The sequence below is a fragment of the Gigantopelta aegis genome, chromosome 8 (genome assembly GCF_016097555.1).
Source record: "Gigantopelta aegis isolate Gae_Host chromosome 8, Gae_host_genome, whole genome shotgun sequence".
NCBI lineage: Eukaryota > Metazoa > Mollusca > Gastropoda > Neomphalida > Peltospiridae > Gigantopelta > Gigantopelta aegis.
The window spans coordinates 32,000,855-32,028,707 of record NC_054706.1 but is presented as its reverse complement, the minus strand read 5'-3'; the positions used below and the strand labels follow the sequence as shown (position 1 = coordinate 32,028,707).

The following is a 27,853-nucleotide window of genomic DNA, read 5'->3' as shown; positions in this document are numbered from 1 at the left end:
AAAGGATCCTTAATACTTTCAAAGTTCGGTTAAAAAAAAAAAAAAAAAAAAAAAAATTGAACGTTTCTAGTCGAATTCGCCAAGTAAAAAAAACCCACAATCATTACTGGTTGTGTAGAAAGAATAATACATAGTTTTGTTTCCCATAGTGCATTTACTCAAACATCCTGCCGACGTGGCATAAATGCGCAAGTCCGGAAATGTATGTCGGCTCTAGCTGTACGTGGCAAAAACTTCGTAAGAATTTACATGCTATTCTATAAGTTTAACCACAACTTCCAAACCTAAATTGTAATCGCTGCTGTTAAGGAATGCAATAAGGTATGTGTTGGTTGTTTTGGACTGTTGTGGTACACTTAAATTGCACAGAAAATGTGTATTTTCATTTCAGAATCTAAGTCCAACTTAAAATTTCACATTTCCGGAAAAACATCTGCGACTTTACTGTCGTTGATTTTCTAATCGCAATCTTTGTAATATTATTTATGGTATACCTAAGACAATATTTTATTTGTTAGGTGTATACAGAAGGGATTTAAAGTAATTATCCAAGAGTGTAGATGATACCAGTTAACGCAATGTTACGAATGTAATGTAATAGTAATGTTGATTGCCAATGCAATGATTGATAATTGATTGATAATTTAAAGTCAGTATCACATTATCAGGGGTTTTGTTAGATATAGCAATAATGCTTTAACATTATCTTCTACTGACCATTTGATTTCTGGTTTGATTGTCAAGTCAAAATAATTTGGCATATGGGTGGAAAATGCCTTTTTTATTGAAAAATGACAATGATTTTCTTTTTTTAATTTACTATTCTTTGTAAGGTGTTTAATCACTACATCTAAAAATAGATGTCATTCGTTTACAATTCTGAAAATGTCTACGGTTCCTATACAATTGATTTCAGCTCATTGTACCCTATTTCTTGCGATGTAATTTGTAAGATAGCCACTGGTTTTTTTGGGGGGGTTTTCTTCAAAATACGGGATTATACTATCTAAGGTTGATGACAGTCACTTTTTGCACCTATGTTTTGGCTTCATAAACAATAAATATAGAATATCTTACCATAATTTTACTTGAAATCCATATTTCATAAAAGGTACAATTTGTTTTAGCAATTTTGCATTGGAAGTTTTCCAACATTCTGCAAACAGATTTATCATGTACTTGGTTGCTTTCCAGACAGTTCGTCAGCTGAACAATTCGTCCACTCGATGACTGCATTTTATTCAAACATATTAAAAGTTATTTCTTTGACATTGTAATTGTTTTTTAACATTATTTTGTGGTATACTATAACCAAAAAAGTAAAATAGTTAGAATTCACCATTAATATCCAGTTTTTATTAACTCTTTGTATTCATTATTATGCGGACAATTTGTCCACTCGCTCGTATATTATCTCACATGTCATGATGTGGTAAATAGGTAATGCAAGCCTCCGCGTCGGAAGACTTATTACCATGTCATATTCTTCAATGCCGTAAATTTTATCCACTGTACCCTCCCTCGTCACATGTTATCCCCATATGCCTAATAACCATAAAATAAAAACTTGTCTTCAATTCCAATTTAATTAAATGTTGTTTTAGACGCCACTGGATCCAACTTGGTGAAACAAGCTGAAGCTAATTACTTCACAATAGAGGACACATGTACACTTAATTGGTAAAGCAAACAGAAATCAAACAAGTTGAAAGGGAAGGGCTAAAGATTATCTTTACTGGGCATATTGTACTAAAAACATCCTATGACATGTAGCGTGAAAGGTGTACATTATAGAAACAAACAATAACCGAATAAATAGAAACGCCAAAGAATTATGTCTGCAGAGCATTGTTACAAAAACATCTACCAAGCGTAATCTAATGTAATATAATTTATTTTCACCTTTGTAAATTTATGACACAGCAAAAAAAATACGGGGTAAAATATATCTAATAATTTATTTAGCCCCCACGTACATGTAGTACACATTATTTAGTCTGTGGACCAAATGTACTGGGGAAATAAAAACCCAGTGGACGAATCACCAGGAACTGATTTTTTGTAGTGGACGAATCGTCCGGAACTGATTTTTTGTAGTGGATGAATCGTCTCCGAGTTCCTCAGTGGACAAATTTTCAGTGGACAAATCGTCCATGAACGAACTGTCCAGTGGACGAATCGATTGCATCCCACTTGGTTTGTTTATTGTAAGGAGATGCAAAGTGACATTGGAATTCTGATGCCATTCAACTCAAAATTAGCTGTATTATTACAATGCTTCGCCACATTAAAATAAAAACTGGTTACTAACCTTGACCCCTGTCAAAATTCTATAACATGCAGACAACGCTCTTTACAGGTCAATATTTTTTTTTCTCATAATTCTGTACAAAATATTACGTTTAAGTTTTAAAAGAGGAAAGAACTAAAAAGTACCATTTGTCAAATATATCATATAAAAAAATTACCATTTGATATGGGTTTTTTAATTGTGTACATACGAAGCCAAAACAAGGGTCTGAAAAGTGATTGTCTTCGACCTTAGATACACGTTGATCAAATTCTTAATGTAATTTATTACCCCAGCGGTCACTTGTGGAAAATATTTTTCATATTTTCTCAGTGGGAAATACTATGTACATTGGTATAACGTGCAGTACTATTGGATGATTTGAGGCCTACAAACCATTGACCGTGTAGGTACTAAATATGGCGTCATCTCAATTTGGGAAATGCTCAAAATGACGTCACATAGTTTAAAGAGTTTGCTTTCTGTGTTTTTGTGTTAAACTCGTAATAAAATGTTAGTTTAGTGCAATTCATTATACATATTTTTAGCAGAATATATATAAAAGTTTGGTTTTGAAAATTATCAGTGAACGTGATTAAAAATAAAAATACAAATTTAAAGCAATATACAGAACATAGTGTGAAGTGGATTACATCGTTTTTATATACGCCTATACGTACGAATATGTTTATAGAGAATAAAGGCTTTAAAAAATGAAATAACTGGGGTAATGAATAGAATAACAAACTCGGTACCAGTTATTATCCAGTTTATGTCCCTCGTGACATAAAGCTCGTAACAAGTGAATATTATTTCACTTGGGACATAAATTTGACAATAACTGGTAACTCGTTTATTATCCTCCATATATTTTCCCAATAACCAGATTAGCAGATGGCAGATTAATGGTACTGGGTTGACATTTCGTACTGTCCAAAAACATTTGTTAAATATGAAATAACAAAAGGTAGAAAAGCAAGCGTTTTTAATTTTAATGCCTTCTGCTTTTGATATTTGCAGTTAGAAGTCTTGTTTCATTTAAAGAACAGTCTATTAGGCCCTAATCTAGCCACCGAAATGAATGTTTTCTTTGCCGAAAGTTCGTTCACGTTGCTGAATTATTAGCAGTAGTGAGAAGTCAGTCACTGTAATATTTTGGACCTAATCTGATTTCAAAAACAAAATCACACAACAAACGTCAAAACACCTACTTATTTAATATCATAGCTCATTGTACATCTACGCATAATGTGCAGTTTGTGGTGACCAGTCAAGTGTTATCAGAAAATGCTAATTATTACTTTCATTTAAGCATAACGACACATTAGCCATTTTATTTTTGGATTTTTAATTTTAATTTATTTTAGGTGTTGCTTGAACTATATACATACATCAGTGAAGTGATAAGGTGATGACAGTATGAATACACAGTTTTCTGGGAGTTATGACCAGCAACCTGCACCGGGATATGGACCCCCGGGGCCCATGGGTGGACCAGCACCACACCCTCCAGGACAAGGGCAGGGCATGTATAACGGATATGGACAGCAAGGCCATGCACCTCCAGGTGGGTGTCAGTTTTTGAGCTGAATAAAAATATTGTTATTGGTAGATGTTTGTTTTCAAGAATGTACATACCTAAATTCTTTCTCTGTTTTTAAATATTTGTTTTATCTAAGTCATAATGCTAGACACAAACAATATATGTTAAATGTTTGATTAGTTTTATTGGCAGGGTTTCTGCCAGAAATAAATTTTTGGGTATGGTGCTACAGGCATCGAAATAAGCATTGTGTCTGGTAACCCGTTTACAGGTTGCCACAAAATATAGCCTGTTACCACAACTATATGAAAGTTAGAATTTAATTCCTGTTACTACTACTTTTAATACGGACATTCTGAAATTGTATTGGTGCGTGTGAACATCGGTACAAGAAACGAAATCCGGAAGTAAATGAAAACGCAGATTGCAGAAATTGCACAAGTGCGCACGAACATCAGTGCAATTTTGTATGAGAAAACGAAACGCGAAAGTCAATTCATCAAGTGGATGTTGCTTAAAAAAGGAACGACTATCATTGCTTGCAGTTGCTCAAGTGCGCGCGAACATCGATGCAATTCCTTACGAGAAAATAAAATGCTGAAGTCCGGAATGCATTGCCTGGTTTACGGGGGGGGGGGGGGGGTGTTATTATTGATTAAACACTCATAATTTTGTACTTTATATGTTTGTAGCTGAAAATGGTTTGTTCCACAGTAACCCTTTTTTTGGGGTTGAAATCTAAATACTTTACTTTGTACGGATCTGTACCTGTGTTTAATCCCCAATTAGAAGGGTAGCTTAGTCTGGACCTGGGGAAGGGGGGAGTAGCCCTTTTGTCTACATTTTCTATTGACACTCAAGGAACATTTGATTAAGTATCGTGTTGCGATTTACTACGTAGATTGCTACACAATTTTAAAACATTTAAACAGTAGTTGCTAATCAATTTTCAATTCTTCAACATGTATTCGTTTTCTTTGTTAGGTGCCCAGACGGGAGGTGCACCACCACAGATGAAGTCGGGGATGCAACCACCCAACATGTCCAGCCCTCTTCAGAATGGCCCATCTCCTGGTGGCCAAGGCGATGCTAGATTTGGTGCACCACGGTAAGTTTCAGTTAAGCTGTAGTACCATTAAGAAAAATACTTACTTCTTTTCATCACAGATTAAAGTGGAACATAAACCTGAGATTTCCGTCTGAAACTGTATGGTTTTGTTTACGCAATAATTTTAATCTTTTACTTTGCTCAAGACACACATATTACCATTGAAGAGAGAAAATGTTTATTTGTAATTTCCGGTAGTATTATGTCCATCAGAAAAATGCCTTATGTCTTTACATTTTGCTAGCACATATACAATAGTTTTTATGCTCTACAGTCCGTCCCATCCTAATAAAAAAAAATGTGTATGTGAATAGTTTTAGTTTTGTTTGACATGAGAAGAAAAGTGAAAGTGTTTCAGGGCTTCTAGATTATGGTAGCCCCACTCCCATGGCTAGTGATATTCAATGCTGGGCTAGTAAATAACTACTATTGCCATGCGCGATGGCTAGTGAATTTTGTTAAATGTTGCAGTTAAGTCTATTTTGTAAATATGAATACTCTGCCGAATGTTAAGAGTTTTTAAGCTCTATGTCCCTCTTTAGGCGACATATCTGATTATTACTATTATTTAGTAAAATTGTATTAACTAAAGAGTACTATGGCTAGTGAATTTTTAATTTTGGCTAGTAAAAAATGTTAATCACTGATTCCATGGCTAGTGGATTTTGTAAAAATTGTAGAATCCCTGTGTTTGGAAATAATATAAAAATACAATTTTTGTGTGCAATTTAGAAAACAGTATGCTCAAAAATAAATAACTTGTTGTAATATCCATACTATAAAAAAGGGCGTTCCATGTGGGAAGGACTATAAGCCTTAAAAATTACTCCTCACCTTCTCTCACCTCAAACTTAATAAATGAACTTGAAGAGAAAATAGTACTGAAAGAGGTCATAAAACATTCAACATTGCCAAAAACATTTTTTTCTTTTTTCAGTGGCCCTACACCTGGCCCACCTGGACCGATGTCCAGACCACCCACTTCGTTTCCTGGTCCTCCTGGTCTAGCAGCCACCCATGGTCCTCGACCATCGGGGCCAATGCCAGGTCCTCCCGGAGCAGGGCCTGCTATGAGGGGTCCTCCACCACCAGGAATGGCTCCCGTGGGTCAGCCACCTACATCACAGGTAATGTTTTGTCTCGCCTTGAAGTAGAGAGGTGAGGTATTACTATTGTTTTACCAAAATAAACCCTACCTATATGCATGATAAATAATTTTGTGGGTAGTAATATGGAAGATATTAAATATAAACTTATCACGTGTGTAAGGAAAATAAAGATGCACATACAACATAAGTCTTTAAAAGAAAAAAGAACGAAAGGTAAAGTGAAATTTGAAAAAACTAAATAATAAAATCCTAATAAATAAACTAAACTAAACTAATTTATGGAAATATACAAAATAAATATACCTATACGTTTAAGATATTACATAAGAACCGATTGAGACAGACTAACCGACAAGTGTTATTATTGAAATAGTTGATCACTGATTTTATTTGCTCTTAATAAAAGTTTTCCAAGTTGTGACACTTCAAATACTTAATTATAAATATGTTAGAAATCTATACTAAGGTCGACGAGTCACTTTTTGCACCCTTGTTTTGGCTTCGTACATAATAAATGCAGCATATCTTACCATAATTTCACTTGAAAGCTATATTTAGTAAAAGGTACAATGTTTTAATCACAAGATTTTCTTCAAACACATTCAGGTGCGTTAATAATGTTCAAAAAAAATAAAATTCAATAGCAATTTTGCACTGGAATTTTTCCAGCATTCTTAAAACGGAAACGTCATGTACCCAATTTATAGTTATTTATAGGAGATGCAAAGTGACGTCATTCAAATTCAAAACTAATTATTTCAATTACTGTGTATTTGTTTGCTTTTTAGTATACACATGCTTTACAATTTACAGCTGTTGATACACATGTACTCTTTACTTATGGGCGTATAAATATCACGTAACTTTAGAACAGGTTGTGATTTGGTTTTCAAGACATCAATGAACAAACATTACTCCACCGTTAAGGAAACGTTATTTTGTAAACAATGACTGGAATGTTCATTTAGCAAGACAGTTCTACGGTAATAAACAGAATATTACATTCGTGTCCACGACAGACCGATGTTTACATACATGAGTGCCTAAATTATCGCATTTCCCTCGCTCTTCCTCAGGAAATATGATAATTTAGGCACTCATGTCGTAAACATCGTCTGTCATGGACACTCATATAATATCCTCTATTTACTACCTCTAATTCGTAATCATCATAAAACCATGTTTCATTATTTCGAATTCTTCCTCCATTTCTAAAAACAATAATTTTAGTCTTATTGGTATTTACAGTTAAATCCAATTTGTTAGTATACGTTAAGAGAGCATTAATCTTTTTTTTGTATCCTTCTGTGCTTTCAGCTAATAGTACCACATCATCAGCATACATTATTAAAAATAGATTTAAAGTCTGTATTTCAATACAAGGACAATTTTCTGTATTTCAATACAAGGACAATTTTCTGTATTTCAATACAAGGACAATTTTCTGTATTTCAATATAAGGACAATTTTCTGATGACAAATACATTTCACAATCGTTTACATACTTAGCGAACAAGACTGAATCACTGTTACGCTTAATTCAGTTTAATTCTTTATTAGCCTTGAGTTTATTATTTTTTAATTTTAGCAATTTCCTGCTGGCATAACCTAAAATAAATATACAATATTATATGTGTATACAAAGTATCTAAAATATATAAATATATGTTACACAGTTGGTATTTTCTTTTTAAAAAAAACCCATACATTTAAGCGAAGATTATAAAAAATATTCTAAAAAAGGTCATGGAAAATGCCTTGAAACAGTCATGGAATTTGGTTAGTGATAAAGTGTATGAAACCTGTAATAATATTTATGTCTTTTCTCTCTCCATTGCAGTTTGGTGCAATGAATATAGCAGATCCACATATTCAAAATCAAGGGGTATGCTGCTTTTGTGTTTATATGCCTTCTTAATTTTATTATTATAAAGACTTTTCACTTGTTAAAGGTGTATTATTTGTGTATGTCCAATACTATACATATTTAAATCTTTATTATACTGGTTTTTTTTTTAACTGCTCCCATTCTCCACGCCCCAAAATATGGACATACATACATAAATCAAGGTATTCAGTTGGTAGAATTAAGAATTAAATTATTTTTTTGTTACATATCAAAACAGAATTTATATACTGAATGCTTCATATGTTCTTTGTTTGATATTTAATCTGTTACATCAAGCTTTATATTTTCCTTTTTTGTTTTTAGCTGGGAGTGCCTCCCACATCATCACCCATGACACAGCAAGGTTACGGAGCGCCGCCAGGACAAGTGATCCCTCCTCAATCTCGTAGCGGGGCACCTCCAGGGATGGGACCGGCACATGCTGGTTTAGGTACACCGGCCGCTGGCACCGGTCCTCCACACACAGGTTTCGGTGCTCCGCCCACAAGCATGGGTCCACCACAGTCAGGCTATGGTGCACCGCCCACAGGTAGTGGTCCTCCTCCACCTAGCTTTGGTGCTCCACCCACTGACATGGGAGCTCCACCCACTAGCATGGGTGCTCCACCCATTAACATGGGAGTTCCACCCCAGTCAGGTTACGGAGCCCCACCGGCAGGCACTGGTCATTCGCAGGCAGGGTTTGGGGCTCCTCCCACAAGCATGGCTCCTCCACACACAGGTTTTGGTGCTCCTCCGGCTGGCCAGCCTCTCATGCCTCCTACCAGCATAGGACCCGGTCCTCAAGGCATGCCTCCGGCCAGCTCAGGACCTCCGCCCATGGGACAGCAGTTGAACCAAATGCCTCCATCCAGCTATGGACAATCGCAGCCAGGTTTTGGGGCACCGCCGGCTATGGGACAGCCTTCCCCGACGACCGGGTTTCCTCCCACGAATCAGTACACTGGAAGTCTCCCAAGTCAGTATCCTGCAGCAGGCATGCAACAGAATGCTGTAGGTGCATTTCCTGGTGGCCAGCCGCAGGCCTACAACTACAGCAGCCAGCCTGGTCAGCGCCCCGCGCCCACGGCTCAGCCTCAACAGCCAAGGAAACTGGATCCAGACCAGATGCCTAGTCCAGTGAGTGTCTTTATCAACATGTTGATTCTTCATTACGGTTGCATTATCCAGTGCTTTAAGCGTGTCTTAATTTTTTTTGCTATCAATGTATTGAAACACAAATAGTGTATGTGAGTGAAATTAATTCCATCTTATTAGCTCTGTACCCGTCCAACCTGAGGGTACTATAGGTTTTGTTTTCATCTATCTGTCTGTTCCACATACTTTTCCAGACTTTTCTTTTTCTCATTGCCTCAAGATATTGAGTTGAAATTTTGTGTATAGCTTTACCATGAACGTATGAAAAAGTTTGGTCCTGGTACGGATCATGTATTGCTTTATATTATTAGCAGTATTCTCAGAATGTTTGTTATTATTGGATTTTTAGTCTATTATTCTGTAATGTAAGATATTGTATTTGTTTTGTTCAGATTCAAGTAATAGAGGATGATCGCAAGTCTCACAGTGGCTTGTTTCCGACTGGCAGCAGAGGAACCTTGCCGCCACTCGTCACTACAGAATTTATAGCTCAAGACCAGGGTATGTCACTGTTTTTTGCTTTATCGTTACAAAGTAAAACGGCGAGATGTAGGTATTACTATTCTGATGACTCTGACAGTGGCATAAATTTTACATTAAAGTTTCATGTTTAGATAAGTTTCTCACAAATTTGGTAGGTGAGCCTTTTTTTTTTATCAGTTTTATTTTGCCTGAGCATAGTTGGAAGGCAGTTTATGGATTAGCAGTACAATGTATTTTTGCATTTACGTCAATTTCTAACAAACTGTCAGTCCTTGTAGAATGAGCTTGGGTCATAATTGCACCTGTAGATGTTTATGTCAATTTTGAAATAAGCTTTAATTTGCAAAATATAAGATTAAATCTACATTAGTGATGACTTTTTATTTGGGATATATAAAAAAACATTTTTTTTTATGTTTTTGCAACAAGCTAATTTGTATGTTGTGAGATGTTCCTTTATGGTGAGTACTCTGTTGTAATAAAATGTAAGAGCAAATTTGTGTGCGATTTCCCTGTCATATTGTTATTTTGCAGATATGCATAGTAACACAAAAATGCTGTTTTTGGTTATTTTAAATTGATATATTTGTGTACTCCTATGGTGTGTATTTTAAAGTACTGTGTGTTGTTTTGGGGATTTTTAAGTAAAAGTTTTTGTGTTAGTTTTAATTGGAGAGTGACATTTTGTTTCAGGTATCTGTAATCCTCGGTTCATCCGTTCCACCATGTACAATGTGCCATGTACGTCAGACATGCTGAAAGGAAGTCATATCCCATTTGTCCTCACAATCACTCCGTTTGCCAAACTTCATGAGCAGGAAGTTAGTATTACTCTTACATTAGCAATTGTAAATGTCTCTTGTAAGCTATGATGTCCACATACAAAATTTTTGTTAATTAATGTTTGCCAAGTAGTTGAGCGAAATTGTTGTACCAAAACGCTATTTTACTTGTGTGAAAACTTAACAAATCTTGCCAAGTTGAATGAAAATAGTCTCTCTCTTCTACTAGAATTTTTGGTCTTGTTGATTAGGTCATGTGGTACGCAACCTGAATCACAGAAGAGATTAGTTTTAATTATATTGTTATGGCATAATATGCCACTTTAAACGTATATCACTGAAATGTTTTATTTTACTTCAAATAAAATTTATGCACTCGGTAAGAGTACAGTTGTCAGACTTGAAACATAGAGGTGTTGATTCTATGATTCCTAATGCTCACATTATTCACAACAGCAACCCCCTCCGTTGGTTGACCTGAGCGACATGGGACCAGTGAGATGCACTCGGTGTAAGGCGTACATGAATCCCTTCATGCAGTTTTTAGACGGAGGTCGCAGGTTTCAGTGTGTCTTCTGCGGCTGTGCTACTGATGGTAAGCAGGTTTAACAAGCTTTATTTATACATGTAGTTACTAAGTAGTACATACACGGTTAGCAACATTGTTTTATCTATATACACTGTTCTGTCGGTGGGCCCAATGGGCTATTTATCGTTACAGCCAATGCACAACTGGTATATCAATGGCCGTGGTATGTGTTATCCTGTCTGTGGGGAGGTGCATATAAAAGATCCATTTCTACTAATGAAAAAATGTAGCGGGATTACTCTATGACTATGTCAAAATTACCAAATGTTTGACATCCAATAGCCGATGATTAATAAATCAATGTGCTCTAATGGTGTTGTTAAACAAAACAAACTTTTTTTGTTCCATTAACAATTTAAACTTGAACGAAAATAACTGTTTATCATTAAGCTAATTTTGTTTTTAATGTATCCATAATCATAACTTAAATGTCCTGTCAGCATATCAACATGTTAAATTTAAAGGAACTAAAAAGGCATGAAAATATACTACTCCATAATAGTCACCTGAATTTGTCATGAAAGATGTAACAAAAATTGCGAATGTATATTCTTTGTGTTGACTATATGGTTGAAAGATCTGAACGGCAAGTATGATTTTATACTTCATTTGGACTATGAATGACAGTTTAAAAACCCTTCTTTTAATATCGTCATAATACGGTTATGAACATATGTGATCATAATGGCAGTGATCTTATTCAGTTTAAGAACGAATAATGTTCTTAACATAACTGCAGTATCACTGTTTATCTCAGTTTAAAAAAAAAAGAGGATGTATGTATGTGTCGGATGGCATTGGTCGGTTCCAGTTAAAATGTGATGATGATCAAATTACTTTCTATTACAGTGCCACCTGAATATTTTGCACATCTAGACCACACAGGAAAACGGGTAGATGTTTACAATAGAGCAGAGCTGTGCTTAGGTTCTTACGAATTCACAGCAACGACAGATTACTGTAAAGTAAGTATAGTACAGGATGTTCGTTATATTTTAAACTAGAAGATATTTGTCTTGGAGAAATTATCTCTAACGGTGGCAGAAATACTCATTGTACGAAGTGGCTAGGACTGTCTTCACAATAAATATGACTGTTTTAGGCAGGTTTTAACAAGCTTGATAATACAACAGTGTCAGAATAGAGAGTTTACATACTCATGCATATAACGTGATCTGGCTAATTGTAAATTGATGATACATGTTTGTATGATCAGCAGGAGGTGTAGAATTGACATTAAGTCGGATTTCAGGTGAGAGTAGATTTATCTTTATATTCCTGCAGATAGAATCATTTTAAACTTAGTGTATTGTACAGGGCCTTGTTCCACTAAGCGATCTTAGCGCTAAGATCACCTTAAGTACATACTTATTTATGCACTTCAGATGATTTTAGTGCTAAAATTGCTTCGTGAAATGGGGCCCAGTTCTGTTGACTCTAAAATAATCCCATTTTAATAATTTTTACACCATTAATTATGTGTGCCTTGTCATTTCAGAATGGCCTTCCTCCAAAGGAGCCTGCATTCATATTTATGATCGATGTTTCCTATAATAGTGTCAAGAGTGGACTGGTCAACCTTATCTGTGAAAACCTCAAAAGTGATATTCTTGTTAATTTACCAAAGTGAGTTCAGTTTTAAGCTTAGTGATTCATAAAATTTTAATTAATGAAAAATGTCCATTAAAAAAAACAAAATCCATACATCTTAGTCTGAACAATTGATTTTATTGACATCAAACATAATATTTTAATGCAAAGAGAATACATTGAATTGCTTTTTTGAGCATGTACTTTAAAATTATTTTTTATGATGTGTGTTTATTACTATTTTAATTAATATGTGTACATTTGTTTTGTTCGAGTGTTTACTGCATACTTAAATGTTTAAAATTTTAGGGAATCCGGAATGGAGGAGTCTGCTATCAGAGTGGGTTTTGTAACATACGGCAAAGAGCTGCATTTCTACAATGTCAAGGTAATCCTATACAAATTAAGTTAGGCTATTTTGAAATAAAGAAATAAAAAAAATTGTTTAATAAAAACAGCACTAGAGCACATTGATTTATTAATTATCGGCTATGGGATGTCAAACATTTGGTAAGTTTGACCAAGTCTAAGAGAGGAAATTGCTACATTTTTCAATTAGTAGCAAGGGATCTTTTATATGCACCAGCCCACAGACAGGATAGCACATACCACAGCCTTTGATATACCTGTCATGGTGCACTGGCTGAAACGAGAAATAGCCCAATGGGTCCTTCGATGGGGATCGATCCCAGACCGATAGGACATCAGGCAAGCACTTTACCACTGGCCTACATCCCCGACCCAGAAAAGAAATTCTTGGTTGCAAATTAAAAAAAATTGCTGATTTTTAATGGTTGTTCTGGTTATAACAACATTTATTAAAAGTCAGTAGGTTTTAAATAAACTCTTACTTCTAATTTATTTGCAGGGATCTCTGGCTCAACCACAGATGATGGTGGTCTCGGACATTGAAGACATGTTCGTTCCTTTGTTAGATGGATGTCTGGTCACACTAGCAGAGTCGGAAGCTGTTATTGACAGGTCAGTTGAAACATTTAGCAATTCCACACAACCAAATATCGCACAGTGTAATACAATTAATTTGTTAAAGAAAAAGACTCATGGGTCCCATAGGCTGTTAGAACCTTCCACTAATAGACACCTATTTTATTGACAGATCAGACAATATTTTCTAAATGAATAATGGATATTATTTTCTGCAAACTTAATTGATGAATCATCCTAGCAGAGTCTACAGTTTTTATATAATTTTGACGCATCTAACTTGGATGTGATAATCTAGTTCTACAAAAAGAAATATATGAAAAATATTTTAACTGATAAGTTTACTGTAAATCTCTTATTTAACTATACAATGCTAGAATTTGGCAGGAACAAATTGTTGCACAAAATGCTTTCAATAATCCATTTCACAAGCGGCTTTTGCTTTCCATCTTATTTCTAAAAATTGTTTCCAGTATATCAGAATTCTTGATTCACGTTTGTTACACGTTTTCCGCATTTTAATGGAAGAACTTTTAAAACATTACTAGATTTGTACCGACATTGTGGACGTGGCCCTTTTACATTGGTGCACACACCAATAATGGTAGAATTATCTATGAACAACACGGCCGATTTCAGATCAAAGTTCAACAACAGTGAGTGATGCAGATGTCGTGAACTATTTAGACTGGTTCTCGGAGTTGTCATTCGGTTTAACATGTAGTGTAAAAACTAGTCTAGCGAACGTTAGCAAAAAACTACTGGCTGAACTTAAGTTTATTTATCAATGGCATTGGCCAAGAAGTTCTGAATGTCAAGATTTTCAAAAACCACTGATTACGCTACTTACAGTCATGGCTGTGGTGGCGAAAAAAGCTATAATACAGAAATGGGCAAGTACATGCGCAAAGTGGTTACAATTTGAATGCGATGAAAAAGATTCCATGACGATTATTTCATGCAAAATTTGTAAACTGATAAAAAGGATTGAGAGACTATAGTGCCAGATACCTTGACAGTACTAACAATATTAAATTGGACATGGTTAAAAAGCATGACTCATCCGATCAACATTTGCTTGCAGTAAAATTACACACCAGTACACAGGTTGAAGCTGCATCTTCATCATATAACATACTGTTGGCTTTTAAACTCAAGACAAAACTAACTACTTTAAGATGACCGTGGTGCTAATATTGATTTTTAAAACGAGCCCTTGGTAAGTACATATTTTTGGGTGACACCCAGCAGATAATGTATTCATTCATTTGTTCAGTCCTATTTGGCTAATCACATAACCTTGTTTTGACAGTTTGCTGTTACAAATACCCGAACTGTTTGCCGAGTCGCGGGAGACGGAGACTGTCCTGGGACCTGTGATACAGGCAGGTTTAGATGCCCTCAAGTCGGCAGACAGGTGCGGCAAGCTGTTAATCTTCCACACTTCACTCCCAACAGCCGAAGCACCAGGAAAGCTTAAAAACAGAGATGACAGGAAATTACTGGGCACAGAGAAGGAAAAGGTTTGTGTTACTAAATCACCATGTGTATAGGATGGTTAGATACTATTTCACATAACCATATCCATGTTTAGCTATTATCTTCCTTTTTTTTTAAGTCCCCTATAGAACTATAGGTTTCTTCTCCATCTTTTTGTCTGTTTATTTCGTGTGCCCCATATAAAGTTTTATAGCATTTTTTTTTTACAATGTGTCAAGATGTTGATCTGAAATTTTGTGTATATGTTTACCACGTGCTGTTACAGATCATGTTTGACTTCCGTGGGGATTTACCTAGGTTTGACCGTTATGACCAGATTCATTTTTGACTTTTCATGGTAAATTATTCAAGGGCCGTATCTCTGTCAAAAGTGGAATATATCTATGTTTGGCAGAGTTCTGGCCCTTGAACTTTGGGACCGGCCTCGGTGGCGTTGTGGTTAGGCCATCGGTCTACAAGCTGGTAGGTACTGGGTTCGGATCCCAGTCGAGGCATGGGATTTTTAATCCAGATACCGACTCCAAACCCTGAGTGAGTGCTTCACACGGCTCAATGGGTAGGTGTAAACCACTTGCACCGACCAGTGATCCATAACTGGTTCAACAAAGGCCATGGTTTGTGCTATCCTGCCTGTGGGAAGCGCAAATAAAAGATCCCTTACTGCTAATCGGAAAGAGTAGCCCATGTAGTGGCGACAGCGGGTTTCCTCTCAAAATCTGTGTGGTCCTTATCCATGTGTCTGACGCCATATAATCGTAAATAAAATAGTGTCGTTAAATACAACATTTCTTTCTTTGAACTTTGGAGATTTGTGGGGTTGGGTATTGCTTTAACAGTACTCTCAGAATGTTATCAGATGGTCTTTTCAAAGTATTTGTGCATATTTCATGGGACATTCAGTAATTTTATTAAAACATTAGAGGTGTTTGTATTTCAATGGTAAGCATGTTGTATTAGTGGTGGGTTTTTTTTTTTAAATGGGTCTTGATGGTGCAAACTTTATATGATAACAAATATCTTTTCTTGGTAAGTAAAATAACCACAGTCACAGAATTCTGTATTTGTGTAGTTTAATGTCTGTATGTTTTTTCCTTTCAGACTCTGTTGACAACCCAGTGCCCTTTCTACACAAAGCTGGGACAAGAGTGCGTGGCCGCTGGATGTAGTGTGGATCTCTTCCTTTTCCCCAATTCCTACTGTGATGTCGCCTCCATGTCTGAAGTGTGCCGCCTCACCAGTGGAAACATCTACAAATACAGCTACTTTCAGGTGAGTGAGAAAAAGACATCATTACAGAATTTTACAGCACAATTTTGTTTAATTTTTTCTTTTGTTTATATATATACATCAAACCAGTTTAATGTAGGTAAAGTATTTAATTTAACAGAATTCTTATCAACTATGGGGTTTTTTCATAAGTATTGGCTTGCTGTGCCAACAGTGAATATGTTTGAATCCTTGTGATATAAGCATGTTTTTGTCTGTCATAGTACAAACAAGCCTATGTCATTTAAGATATTGATTTTTTAAATTATTATTACAGTGATTTGTGTGTGTGTGTGTTTTTTAGTCATGGTTACACTTATACAGAAAAAAACACTACCACTAACGTTTTGCATCTCATTTACTTCCATTCTATTTAAATGAGGAACCATGTTTGAATATTAAAAATAATAAAGTTTGGTCTTAATTTTTTGTTTTTTCCCAGGCTGATTTGGATGGTGAAAGGTTCATTGAGGATCTGAAAAGAAATGTTTCTAGGCCAGTGGCATTTGATGCAATTCTCAGAGTGCGAACAAGTACAGGTGAGTTTTGTGCTGTAACGGTCTTCGTCGTCTGAGAATATTTTGTATAAGAAAACAGAATTTAGAATCTTATTTGCATTATTATCAACACTGCTTTTTGTCTGTGCAGTCACGTCTAGCTAATTGCTATTATGCGTAGTCTACCAGTGATTAGTTTTCATATGTAAGACACCGTTAATCCTTGAAATGTAAATTGCTTTTAAAAATGTTATTGTTTTATAGTAGAATTTAGCTCCGTGGTAGTGCTCCATCACTCGTCAAGACTGCTAAATAATTTAAATATATTGTGGAGGGTTTTTGGGTGGGTTTTTTTTATATAGTGCGACCACCATCTTGCCATGTCCTTTGTTTTAGTATAAAGGGAGGTCATGCATAAAGTATGTACACATGAAATCCCTGATTTTTTTTACCCCTAACCTCCCCATGTACGCTTTTTGTACATTTGATCATTGCACACACGCGCGCGCACACACACACACACACACACACACCCTCCCTCCTATGCCATCCATGGACCATTCATGTACCAGCATACATCATTCTTTCACATTGAAAAGTACATTGGATACAATTAAGAGCTTGGCGTATGTATTATCAGCGACCCCCTCCCCTATGTACTGCCTGAATGACTGAACTCCCCCTCCTGTCAAAGAGTACGCACTTTATGGATGGCCGTTTTCTTGGAACTGCTGTATAAATTCAGTTTGTAATACAATTATTTGATATCATTTGGTTTTTTTGCTTGACTGAATACCGTACACTAATGTATTTCAGGTATACGGCCTGTAGATTTCTATGGTAATTTCTACATGGCCAACACGACAGACGTGGAGCTAGCTGCAATAGACTGTGATCAATCAATATGCGTTGAAATCAAACATGATGACAAGTTACCTGAATCAGAAGGTGCTTACATACAGGTAAATAAACTGTTATGTATGCTTTATAGTGAGGAGAAACCAAAAGCTAGAAAGCCCATATAAGACTGACAAAGAAATTAAGTTTTCCATGTTGGATAAATAATGGGGGTTTTTTTGTTGTTGTTTTTTTAATTGAAAATTAATAAGACTTGGGGCATTTTTATGAGAGGATAGGTTTAAAACAAACAATATTAAATCAATGCAAGACTAGGTTCTAATAGACCAAATCAATTCCTATTGCCGATAATGTTAACGTTTACTAATAAAACTGATATAAGCAGCGTTTCAAGACACCCAGGAAGTATAGCAATAGAAAGTGTGGCACCTCATGTCTAATCTACCTGCAAGAAAATGGGGGGTCACGTATCATTTAAGAGATTTAATTAATGTTTTTAATAGCAACCGACATTTTTGCTGAAAATTACAGTTCCATTTTGGGGTACCCCGCATTAGTTTCAATCCTCTGGTATATACTGCATAACAACTGTATAACAAATAAAAGTGTATTTATTTATTTATTGTCAATGGATAATAGTATTTGCACAAATAATCAATTTCACATATTACTACCAAACACACCCACAGCTGCTTTTACTCCGTAAATATTTGACTGTGCACGTCGAACTTGGACATGGAACTCTCTTCTTTGGTACTATGCAACCACTAAGTGGAATTGAAGAGATTAATTTTCTCCAGTACATTTAATTGAAAGAAGAAATGGCAAAAACATAAATCACAAAACTTGACCATTACAAACAAACCTGAAAATAAGATCATTCATTACAGATTATGTCCCCGAAACATGGACTAGGTAAAGTCTTAATGATCAGTATTTAATTATTAAGAAGCAGTCTGTCTACCAGGCCCAATAATGTTTATGTCTTCTAAGTTCAAAGTCATATCTCATTCAAAAATGGGCAAATCTCCCTGTGAAAAGTCAAACTTGATCATCTAATTCTACCTGATAAAATTATACACAAAATTTCAGCTCAATATTTTGAGGCACTGCGAAATTTAAAGAAAACAAATCTATATGTGGGATAGATGAGAGGAAAAACCTATAGTCCCCTCCAGCTGGACAAGTAGAGGATTAATAAAATGTGTTTGTTGTATTCAGGTTGCATTGCTGTACACCAGTGTCACTGGACATAGGCGACTCAGAGTTCACAACCTGGCCTTGAACTGCTGTACTCAGATGGCCGACCTTTTCCGCAGCTGTGAGCTTGATGTTCTCGTCAACTTCTTGTCAAAACAAGGTTTGTATGGGGTTTTATTTTGGTGGTAGACTTTTTGTTTTGTGTTACTGCTTACAGCAGAGTTGAATAAATCTGTAGTATAATATGCAAGGCCTTTTAACAATTTTGGATCTTTCTGGTCGCTTCTCTTTTGATCTGCACTGCCGACAGCCATCTTTGTAGTTGCCCGATGCTGCACCTGGCAAAGAATCATTTTGCACTCCTGTCCAGTCAAGAGAGCAGGACATAGCTCAGTGGTGTAGTGCACGCCTGATGTGCGGTCAGTCTAGGATCTTTCCCTGTCGATGGGCCCATTGGGCTATTTCTCGTTCCAGCCAGTGCACCACGACTGGTATATCAAAGTCTGTGGTATGTGCTGTCATATCTGTGGGATGGTGGATATAAAAGATCCTTTGCTACTAATGGAACAATATAGCAGGTCTCCTCTCTGATTGTGTCAAAAATGACCATATCTTTGACATTCAATAGCTGATGATTAATAAATCAGTATGCTCTAGTGGTGTCGTTAAACAAAATAAAAAATAAAATAAATCATGTCTAGTCAAATCCTTTTGTGCAAAACAGAAAGTTCTATAAAACTAGGAACAAATAGTTTAAAATGATGTTGGTCTGCATAGATGGTGTTGTGAACTTCTCCAGTGTTTTATATAATTCAGACTGAATAAAATAATCTGTTTTGGTTACAGCGATCCGACAGACATTGAACACGAATCCTAAGCAGGTACGTGAATATATAATGAACGAGGTTTCGCAGATCCTGGCATGCTACAGGAAGACGTGTGCCAACCCTTCGTCAGCAGGACAGCTCATACTGCCGGAATGTATGAAACTGCTTCCCCTGTATGCCAACTGTATCATCAAGAACGATGGCATTCAAGGAGGTAGGTAGCTTCCCTACGAGCATTTAAGGGAGTATCAAAAATAGGTTTCTTAAAACAATCACATGATAAATAATTCATATTTTATTCTTTGAGCTGGTTAATATGTATTTTATTCTTTGAGCTGGTTAGTATGTATTTTATTCTTTGAGCTGGTTAATACATATTTTATTTTTTGAGCTGGTTAATATGTATTTCATTCTTTAAAAATAAAATTATTCATCTGAAAGGAGTTAAAGGGACACACCCTAGTTACGTTTATTTGTTAACCATTATGGCGTTGTTTTTCGCTATTAAACCCCATTTTTCACAAATAAAATTGCACTTTACTTACATTTTATTATTTAGAATACACATTTCCATTCACCTGAAGTGCTTTTTGGTAATCCTGATGTTTGTAAAACCACGAAATGCATTTTTTGCATTTTTTCACAAAACATGTCGAGAAAAAAAACGTTAAGCAAGCGAGGTCCAATCTATTTTTAATGTCACAGACGTTGGTATATCACGTGACCGTTATCATTTTGGTTCGGTTTGTTTTCTCGTGCACGGTTCGCGCAATCAACATCCGATTTGTTGTTGTTCATTTGTGAGATTTTTCTTCACAGTTCGTGAACATTTTCAGTAACAATAAAGTTCAGACAAGTAATTGTCTCAATACAAAACGTTACAAACCCTTAAAACCAATAATTTTGCTAAGTCTTACGATATCTGGAGAGGGGATACAACCAGGACAGAACAGTTGGAACATGTCCAGGAGAGGTGCAACGAACGCACCCCAAGTCTGTGAAATTTGTCGTGACGTAGGCATTGTTGTGCTTCTACCGGTGACATCAGAATACTAACTTTCAAAATTATTTCAAGCAATTGGGACATGGGGATTCCCATGGTATTTATCGATATAAAACCTGCTTTTTCACTCCATTTGATAAAAACGTGAACTAAGTGTGTTACAGGTTTGTAGATTAACTAAGTTATAATTTATTTTCGCTGGATGGAACTAGGGTGTGCAGCTTTAATAGATACATTTTTTATTTTTTATTTTGCTACTTTAGGCAACACGCCACCATTTGTCGTGTTGTTATTTGATGTAGCAACTTAATATAGTCCAGTTTAGGAAATAGTTCCTCATAAAACAAAATACTACAAAATTCTGATATGCTTTTTGAAATCTTTCTTTGATGATTACATGTAGGTTGACCACTGTAGTATTCAAATAACCCATTGGTTTGAAGTAACTTGTTACATGTAGTACTAACTGATAACAACTACAAGTGGTATAGTGCCACGTGTATAACTGCAACACGAGGTGGTGTTCAGGCATAGGGGTCATTAATTGAAACATTTCGTGGTCGACCTGTGTTGATTCTTTTACACGGTACTTGTCAGTTGAGAGCACTTTCTAAAATTAGTAGTCACATGACCCTCTGACTGTGTTGTATTTTTCACAGAATATATTCTGACATAAAAATTGTATTGAACCACATGGAGTAATTAATGGTGGTGTGTAACCTTAAAGTAACACAGCTGTGTATAGGAACCGTGGCAGTATATTACATATCCTTTTAAGTATTTCCCCAAAGTATCAATTTAGTTTTTAATTTGACCATTAGTGCTTCATTACTGGCATATGAAAGGCTGTGGTAAGAGAATAGTTTGTTTTCAGAACATTGATTAGCAACAGTTGCTAATCAGTTATAGACTACACATTTTATAAGCATGAGTAAGTGTCACAATTATCTAATGTTTGGTGTGTAGGCCCTGAACAGTGTTGTTAAATTTTTTTTTTTTTTTAAAGTCACTTATATTATGTTTGCATCACTGTATTTCAGGTTCGGAGATTTCTACAGATGACAGGAGTTATCTGATGCACTTGATCAACTCGATGGACGTTCAGTCGTCCAGCGTGTTCTTTTACCCCAAACTCTTACCCCTGGTGAGTCTTGATAAAAAATAATTCTCAAAATTACTTAAAATATGATTTATCCCAGTTGGTTTGTCGTCATAGATTCATGACTTAGATTGGGATGCGTTTAAATTAAACGCATACTACTGGTAAAGATTTCAAGGTTGAGTAGAGTAGAGTTAAAAGTTTTGTAAATGGGGGTTAGATCTTATGTAATAATAATCTATAAAAATTAAATTTCAATAATTTACCGTTTTGTGAAAGTAAAATATTCGATTAAACTGCAATAATTCAGAATTGAGTGGGTTATTTAAAAACTTTTAATTATTGAGGCTCATGTACTTCTATTGTATATTATGAAATACTTGTGATCAAGAGGGTTCATTCTCTAATACCATTTTTATGTCCCATAGAATGTTATGAATGTGTAATGTATTGCAGTTTGATCTTGACCTTGATTCACACGATGAGCCAACTGCTGTGAGATGTTCAGTTGACCGACTCCAAGATACAGGAATCTATTTATTGGGTGAGTTCTTAGGCCGGAAGAACCAGTAATTTCTTTCAAAACTATCCTAGTCCAAGTGTCTTGTTAGATACTGTTGTTTGTAAATCCTTCATTAAAATACAGGTGTTGAATGTGTTAAATAAAACATTTCCTCTTGCTCCTTTCTTCATTTACCATTTTGGGGGAATTACTCGAAATCAGTGCGAATTCACAGATTTTCCTTTGTAATGAAAAGAATGTAACAAAAGGAGTTGTTCTTGTAATATATTAAACCTCTTTTCTTTCTTTTTTCTCCTTCAGAAAACGGCTTGTCCATGTTTCTGTGGACAGGACTGAATGTTGCACCTGACATGATTCAGAAAGTATTTGGAGTACCAAGTGCAGCACAGATTGACATTGATAAGGTAAGAAATTGTCATTTAACAGTACTCCTATTTCTCGTTCCGGCAAGTACATCAGGACTGGTATATCAAAGGCTGTGGTATGTGCTGTCCTGTTTGGGATGGTACATATAAAGACCCTTTCCTACTAATAAAAAATGTAAGTTTCCTCGCTACGGCTACATCTCAGAATTACCAAATGTTTGACCTCCAATAGCCCATGATGAATAAATCAATGTGCTCTAGTGGTGTTGTTAAACAAAACAAAAGCTTTTTAAAATGTTTTAACAGTACTCACAACCTTAGTATAATACCATTTTCTCAGCATTAAAAATTTAAATTGGGCTTTATTGTGAAAGTCAGAATGTATGTCAAAGTAACAGTGCAGTTAAGACATGATCTTAACTTTGTAATTATTGTTGTATAATGCTTATATAATTGGCATCAATAATGTTAGCATGAACATTTTGTTTATTCATTTACTTTACAAATATTTAGTTTTAGATATAAAATGGAAAGCATAAAAATGTCTTACCTTTTTGGCTTTTTATTATTATTGATAGTCCATTTTCAGTTTATGATATTTGTGGTCTTTTAAAGCTTTATTATGATTGGTTGGCCATGTATGATGATGTGTGTTTGATTTCAGTGTCAGTTGCTTGATCTGGATAATCCAGTCTCCCGGCGTATTTGTGGCATCGTTAAAAAGATTAGAGACAAGAGGAGTAGGTACCTCAAGGTAAGATGCGTGTACTTCACTTTTACATAGACCTGATGCCAAAAATATGAACTAATATTTATTATTTTTTGTTTTTTATTTGTAAAATTGATGACAGTTCTTCATTAATTGCATTCCTTTTGGCAGACTGTTCTCCCAACTTAACTAGTTAAACCTAATATTCCTTTGTAGACATTTATCAGGTAGTGTGTCAAGAGGAGTTAAGAAGGCATTGGGAGCCTTCATAAAAACATTGATTAAATATATTTTAATAGTATTTATTATTAGTCCCCTACCCAGTCCAACCGAAGGGGTCTGTAGGTTTCGTCTCCATCATTCTGTCCATTTGTCCATCTCACTGTCCATCTGTCCCTCATATTGTATTCCAGACACTTTTTGTTTTTCACAATGCCTCACAATATTGAGCTTTAATTTTGTGTTTAGCTTTCTCATGTAGTTACAAATCATGTTTGACATTCATGGTGATTTACCCATTTTTCACAGAATTATGGCCCATTAGGGAATATATATTGCTTTAGCAGTACTCTAAGAATGCTTGGGTTTTTTCTTTCTTAAAAATGATGGCAATTCTTAATTAGTTAATTAAAATTAACTCTTAATACTCCTATGTAGAAATGTATCAAGTCAGTATGTGTCGTGGAAAGTTAGAAGGGCATTAGGAGCCTTCTTAAACAACCTTGACAAAACACATTTTTAATATTATTTATTATTTGGTTTAAACATCCACCCTACTTTAATATTACGAAAATGTTGGATTTGTATTTCAGCTCTCCATTGTGCGACAACGAGACAAGCTGGAACCCTGGTTTAACCACTTCCTGGTGGAGGACAAAGGATTAAACGGAAGTGCCTCATACGTTGATTTTCTTTGTCATATACACAAAGAAATTAGAAACATTCTAAGCTAGACTTGCCTCTGATCTGTTGTATACTCCTTCCATGCTCTTTGACCTTGATTCTGAGACCTTGATTCTGAACGGGAAAAAAAGTTCATTCGCAGTTGAAAATTGTGAATGCAAAACCATTGGACTCTACCAACCATGCAAACCTTGTGATAAAAGAGTGGCTCGTTGAAGAAAAGCTGATGCTTTTACCAGTACTTGTTATTTTATGTACCATCAAGTTTTAAATGTAACCATAGTAACACAGTTTCCAGTGGAAGTTAACTCTAGTTAAGGCTAGACTAGAGTTATTGCTGCTGCTGCTGCTGTTGTAAAATCAAAATTTGCAATAAAAATAATATTAGTAGAACATATCTAATAGGTGGGTCATCCGACTACCGTTTGAAATGTGCATGTGTGTACACTTGCATACAGAAACCTCCACAGACAAGACACACAGACACAAATTGAGACATACAGACACCTGAAGACATACAGACGAGTGAGCCACTCTAATATATATACTTTGCAAAATATAATATCTTATTTTCTGGTTGGTGCAGGTGTGATGTTATGTTATAATGAAACACGTACAAATAATGAGTAGTCATCTGCATTTGTTCTGTTTTGTTTCCCCCTTCAGTTTTTAACTGAAGTATGTAAATATAAACGAAGCTTTTCCTATAATAAAAAAAAGAAAAAAAGACTAGGTGAATGTAAACTGCTTTTCTTTTAAAACGTTTGCAAGGAAGTTAGTAATTTGTCTTTATTTATTGGTGTTTTCAGTACTTCTGCCGCAACACTCTGTGTACATAGTCGAAACAAAAGACATTCTTGTGTTATAATCTAGCATGTATATGCAACATTTGTACAGATTATGTGTGCATGTGGTGAGAATGTTTTGAGCATGTGGTGCAACTAAACATTGCAGTTGATCTGTGTAGTAGAAAGAATTGTTAATGTCATTTTGTTGTTACATTTTATTTTTATCTGTGGCATGCGACATTTTAAAGTGATTTGGTGGCAGATGTGCCATCTGTTTGGACTGGAGAAATAAACCTTTGTTCAACCAACTGGTTTTTTATTTCTCTAGTCTATTGTGATCACTGCTGTAAAAGCTATATTCTGTTTTAGTTTGATTCTGTTATAAAATATTACATAACTACCTGTGACACAAGTATATAAGCTGAAATATTTTCACATGTTTCTCTCTCTATTTTTTTTCTTATTCATTGAGTATGTGTATCACCTAAACATTTTCAACACTTGTATTTGTCTTTTTATCTTTTGTCTTGGAGCTCAATCACAATTTCGGATCCTTGGTGTTTAAATTTGAACAGTAAATCCAAACTGAATAAGCTTGGACAACTGAATAACCCTAGTACAGTGAAACTCTAAACCAGACGCCCTTGGGACCAAGTAAAAAGTCTGGTATAAAGAGGTATCTGGTTTAGAGAGGTTACCTTCTGCACAGATATTTAAAAAGGGACCGTGAAAAACGTCCAGTCTTGAGGGAATTCCAGTTTACAGAAGGTCCGGTTTTGAGAGGTTTCACTAGTTTTAATCCATAACATGGCAGCTGATACAGGCCTTCACATCCATCTGTTAGAAAACATCATTTTCACAGGATATTTTTGTCAAGTTTATTATTCAATATAACAATGTGAAAAACATCATTAAATATATGATTGGTGGGTAAATATTTCTGCAATTCTGCATTAGTTTTCCAGGAATATATTGCACTGACCATTTTTCCATATGTTGTAAAATTATTATTAAAGGGAGATAAGCAGTGAATAGTTTATAGATGTTTGCGACATTGTCTATAGCAGTTTTTCTTAAGCAGTGTGTTTCTCTGCAAAATATGTGACAGTCATTGGAACTTAATAACTACCATTTAATACATTATTTTATATCTTGGTTTAAACTTTGGTTTTATCATTTCTCAGAGTAACTATATTTGATTCTCAACATTTTATTTAATTTTATGTGTGAGTATCATTTTGTGACTGCTGTTACCAACACTGGATTTGGCACATGAAACAAATAGTTTTTATGAGAATACTTGTTAAACATAAATTAAACTGACTGAAAATATTCAAAATAGAAACATTATTTGAAAACATATTTTTTCATATTGCCAAGAATTGTCTGCAAAGCATCAAGTCTATATAATATATGGTATAAAAATCAACATTTTGTTATAATTTCAAAACCATTGACCTCTTTATCGTTCTACATGTATATTCAGCAGGAAAGTTTCCAGTTAAAACCATATAAACCATCATCGTGTCCTGTTTGTAAAGTTTAATCCTACATTTGGTGTTGGAATGGGTGTTAATATTTTGATATGTTGATTACCATCTGATAGTCTTTCTTGATTTGAAAATTGATGGAATCCATTGTCTAGTGAAGGAAACCAGTCTTAATTCCTTTTTTTCCCTTCTTTTTAATTTTTTTTATTTATTTAGTTGGGATATTTCGTTCAGTAATTTGTCATCTGATCATATTTTGTCAACATGTGACTACCTTTATTTTTTTCAAGATTTGCTGATCTTTGAACCTAGACTGAAACTATACAATTGGATTGATGTGATATTGCTGAATAATCATTTATAATGTTCTGTCGCTGTGTTTGGCACTTACTTCAGATCAGAGATTATGGAGACACGCTCCTATTTTTACAATACAGTCCTCTAGTTAACATTTCCATCTGGGAGTAAGATGACGCCTACTTCTATTTTTATATACATAGTATGAAATGTTTTAGTCGCCAAATGAAAACAATGGTCGCAATGTAGAGGGCTGCAAAACAGTTTTATTGTCCTGGTATGAATTAATTATTAATGGATTAGCGCCAAATGAAAACAATGGTCGCAATGTAGAGGGCTGCAAAACAGTTTTATTGTCCTGGTATGAATTAATTATTAATGGATTAGCAAATGGTACAAACTTAAATCAGAAATGTTTTTTAGCAGTTTTAAAATAATCATTGTTTTAAGTAATGAAAAAATATATATCAACTACAGAAACATATTCTTATTTACTTGTGGGGTAAACTTTATATGTTGAAAGTGCAAAAAGCAATTTAATAGTAGCTGGTGGTTATTTAAGATCTAGATGTTTAGACCTTACCATTGAGTTTTTGTTATTTGTACTGGTACTGAACAAACCACATTTTGAGAGAGAAAAAAAAAGAACATTTATTGAACTGTGACAAGTCATGTTTGTGAATGTAGTTTTAATGCCTACGTTAATTCATCAAATGTGATGAGAGTATGAATAAATTATAATTTTATGCATAATAGTTTTGTTGCTTTTGTTTTGGTGATCACATGTTGACATATGACAGTAGTTTAAATGGATTTAAAGAGTATCAAACATCGCACAATAAATTTTTTACCATTTTACTACTACTTGTGTCAAAAGGCATTTAAAGGGACACGCCCTAGTTGTTAACCATTACTCCGTTGTTTTTCGCTATTAAACCCATTTTTTCACAAATAAAATTGCACTTTACTTACCGTTTATTATTTAGAATATACATTTCCATTCACCTGAAGTGTTTTTTGGTAATCCTGGTGTTTGTAATACC

At 35.0% G+C, this 27,853-nt stretch overlaps 1 protein-coding gene across 2 annotated transcripts; it reads left to right on the top strand.

Annotated features, from left to right (window-relative positions):
- Positions 1 to 176: 176 nt before the first annotated feature.
- On the top strand, positions 177 to 27,558 carry LOC121380020 (protein transport protein Sec24C-like). 2 transcript variants are annotated; one of them, XM_041508733.1, is made up of 24 exons: positions 177 to 321; positions 3,658 to 3,857; positions 4,818 to 4,941; positions 5,879 to 6,068; positions 7,891 to 7,935; positions 8,263 to 9,078; positions 9,489 to 9,597; positions 10,273 to 10,400; positions 10,818 to 10,956; positions 11,800 to 11,915; positions 12,449 to 12,576; positions 12,850 to 12,928; positions 13,409 to 13,521; positions 14,798 to 15,008; positions 16,084 to 16,254; positions 16,694 to 16,790; positions 17,565 to 17,710; positions 18,828 to 18,966; positions 19,653 to 19,847; positions 21,677 to 21,780; positions 22,192 to 22,279; positions 22,559 to 22,662; positions 23,288 to 23,377; positions 24,145 to 27,558. In XM_041508733.1, the coding sequence occupies exons 2-24, from the start codon at positions 3,710 to 3,712 to the stop codon at positions 24,283 to 24,285; spliced, it is 3,621 nt and encodes a 1,206-aa protein (XP_041364667.1). In that variant the 5' UTR covers positions 177 to 321; positions 3,658 to 3,709; the 3' UTR covers positions 24,286 to 27,558. The 2 variants fall into 2 exon arrangements, with proteins under 2 accessions (XP_041364667.1, XP_041364670.1); XM_041508736.1 differs by having other exon boundaries at positions 186 to 237.
- Positions 27,559 to 27,853: the final 295 nt, after the last annotated feature.

What these genes read in the sequence shown, in the direction of transcription:
- LOC121380020 (XM_041508733.1), top strand. Translation starts at nt 3,710, where the DNA reads ATGAATACACAGTTTTCTGGGAGTTATGACCAGCAACCTGCACCGGGA. An exon ending in CACATATTCAAAATCAAGGG is followed by an intron (nt 7,936 to 8,262) that starts GTATGCTGCTTT and finishes TTTTGTTTTTAG; the next exon opens with CTGGGAGTGCCTCCCACATC. An exon ending in TCGGAAGCTGTTATTGACAG is followed by an intron (nt 13,522 to 14,797) that starts GTCAGTTGAAAC and finishes TTGTTTTGACAG; the next exon opens with TTTGCTGTTACAAATACCCG.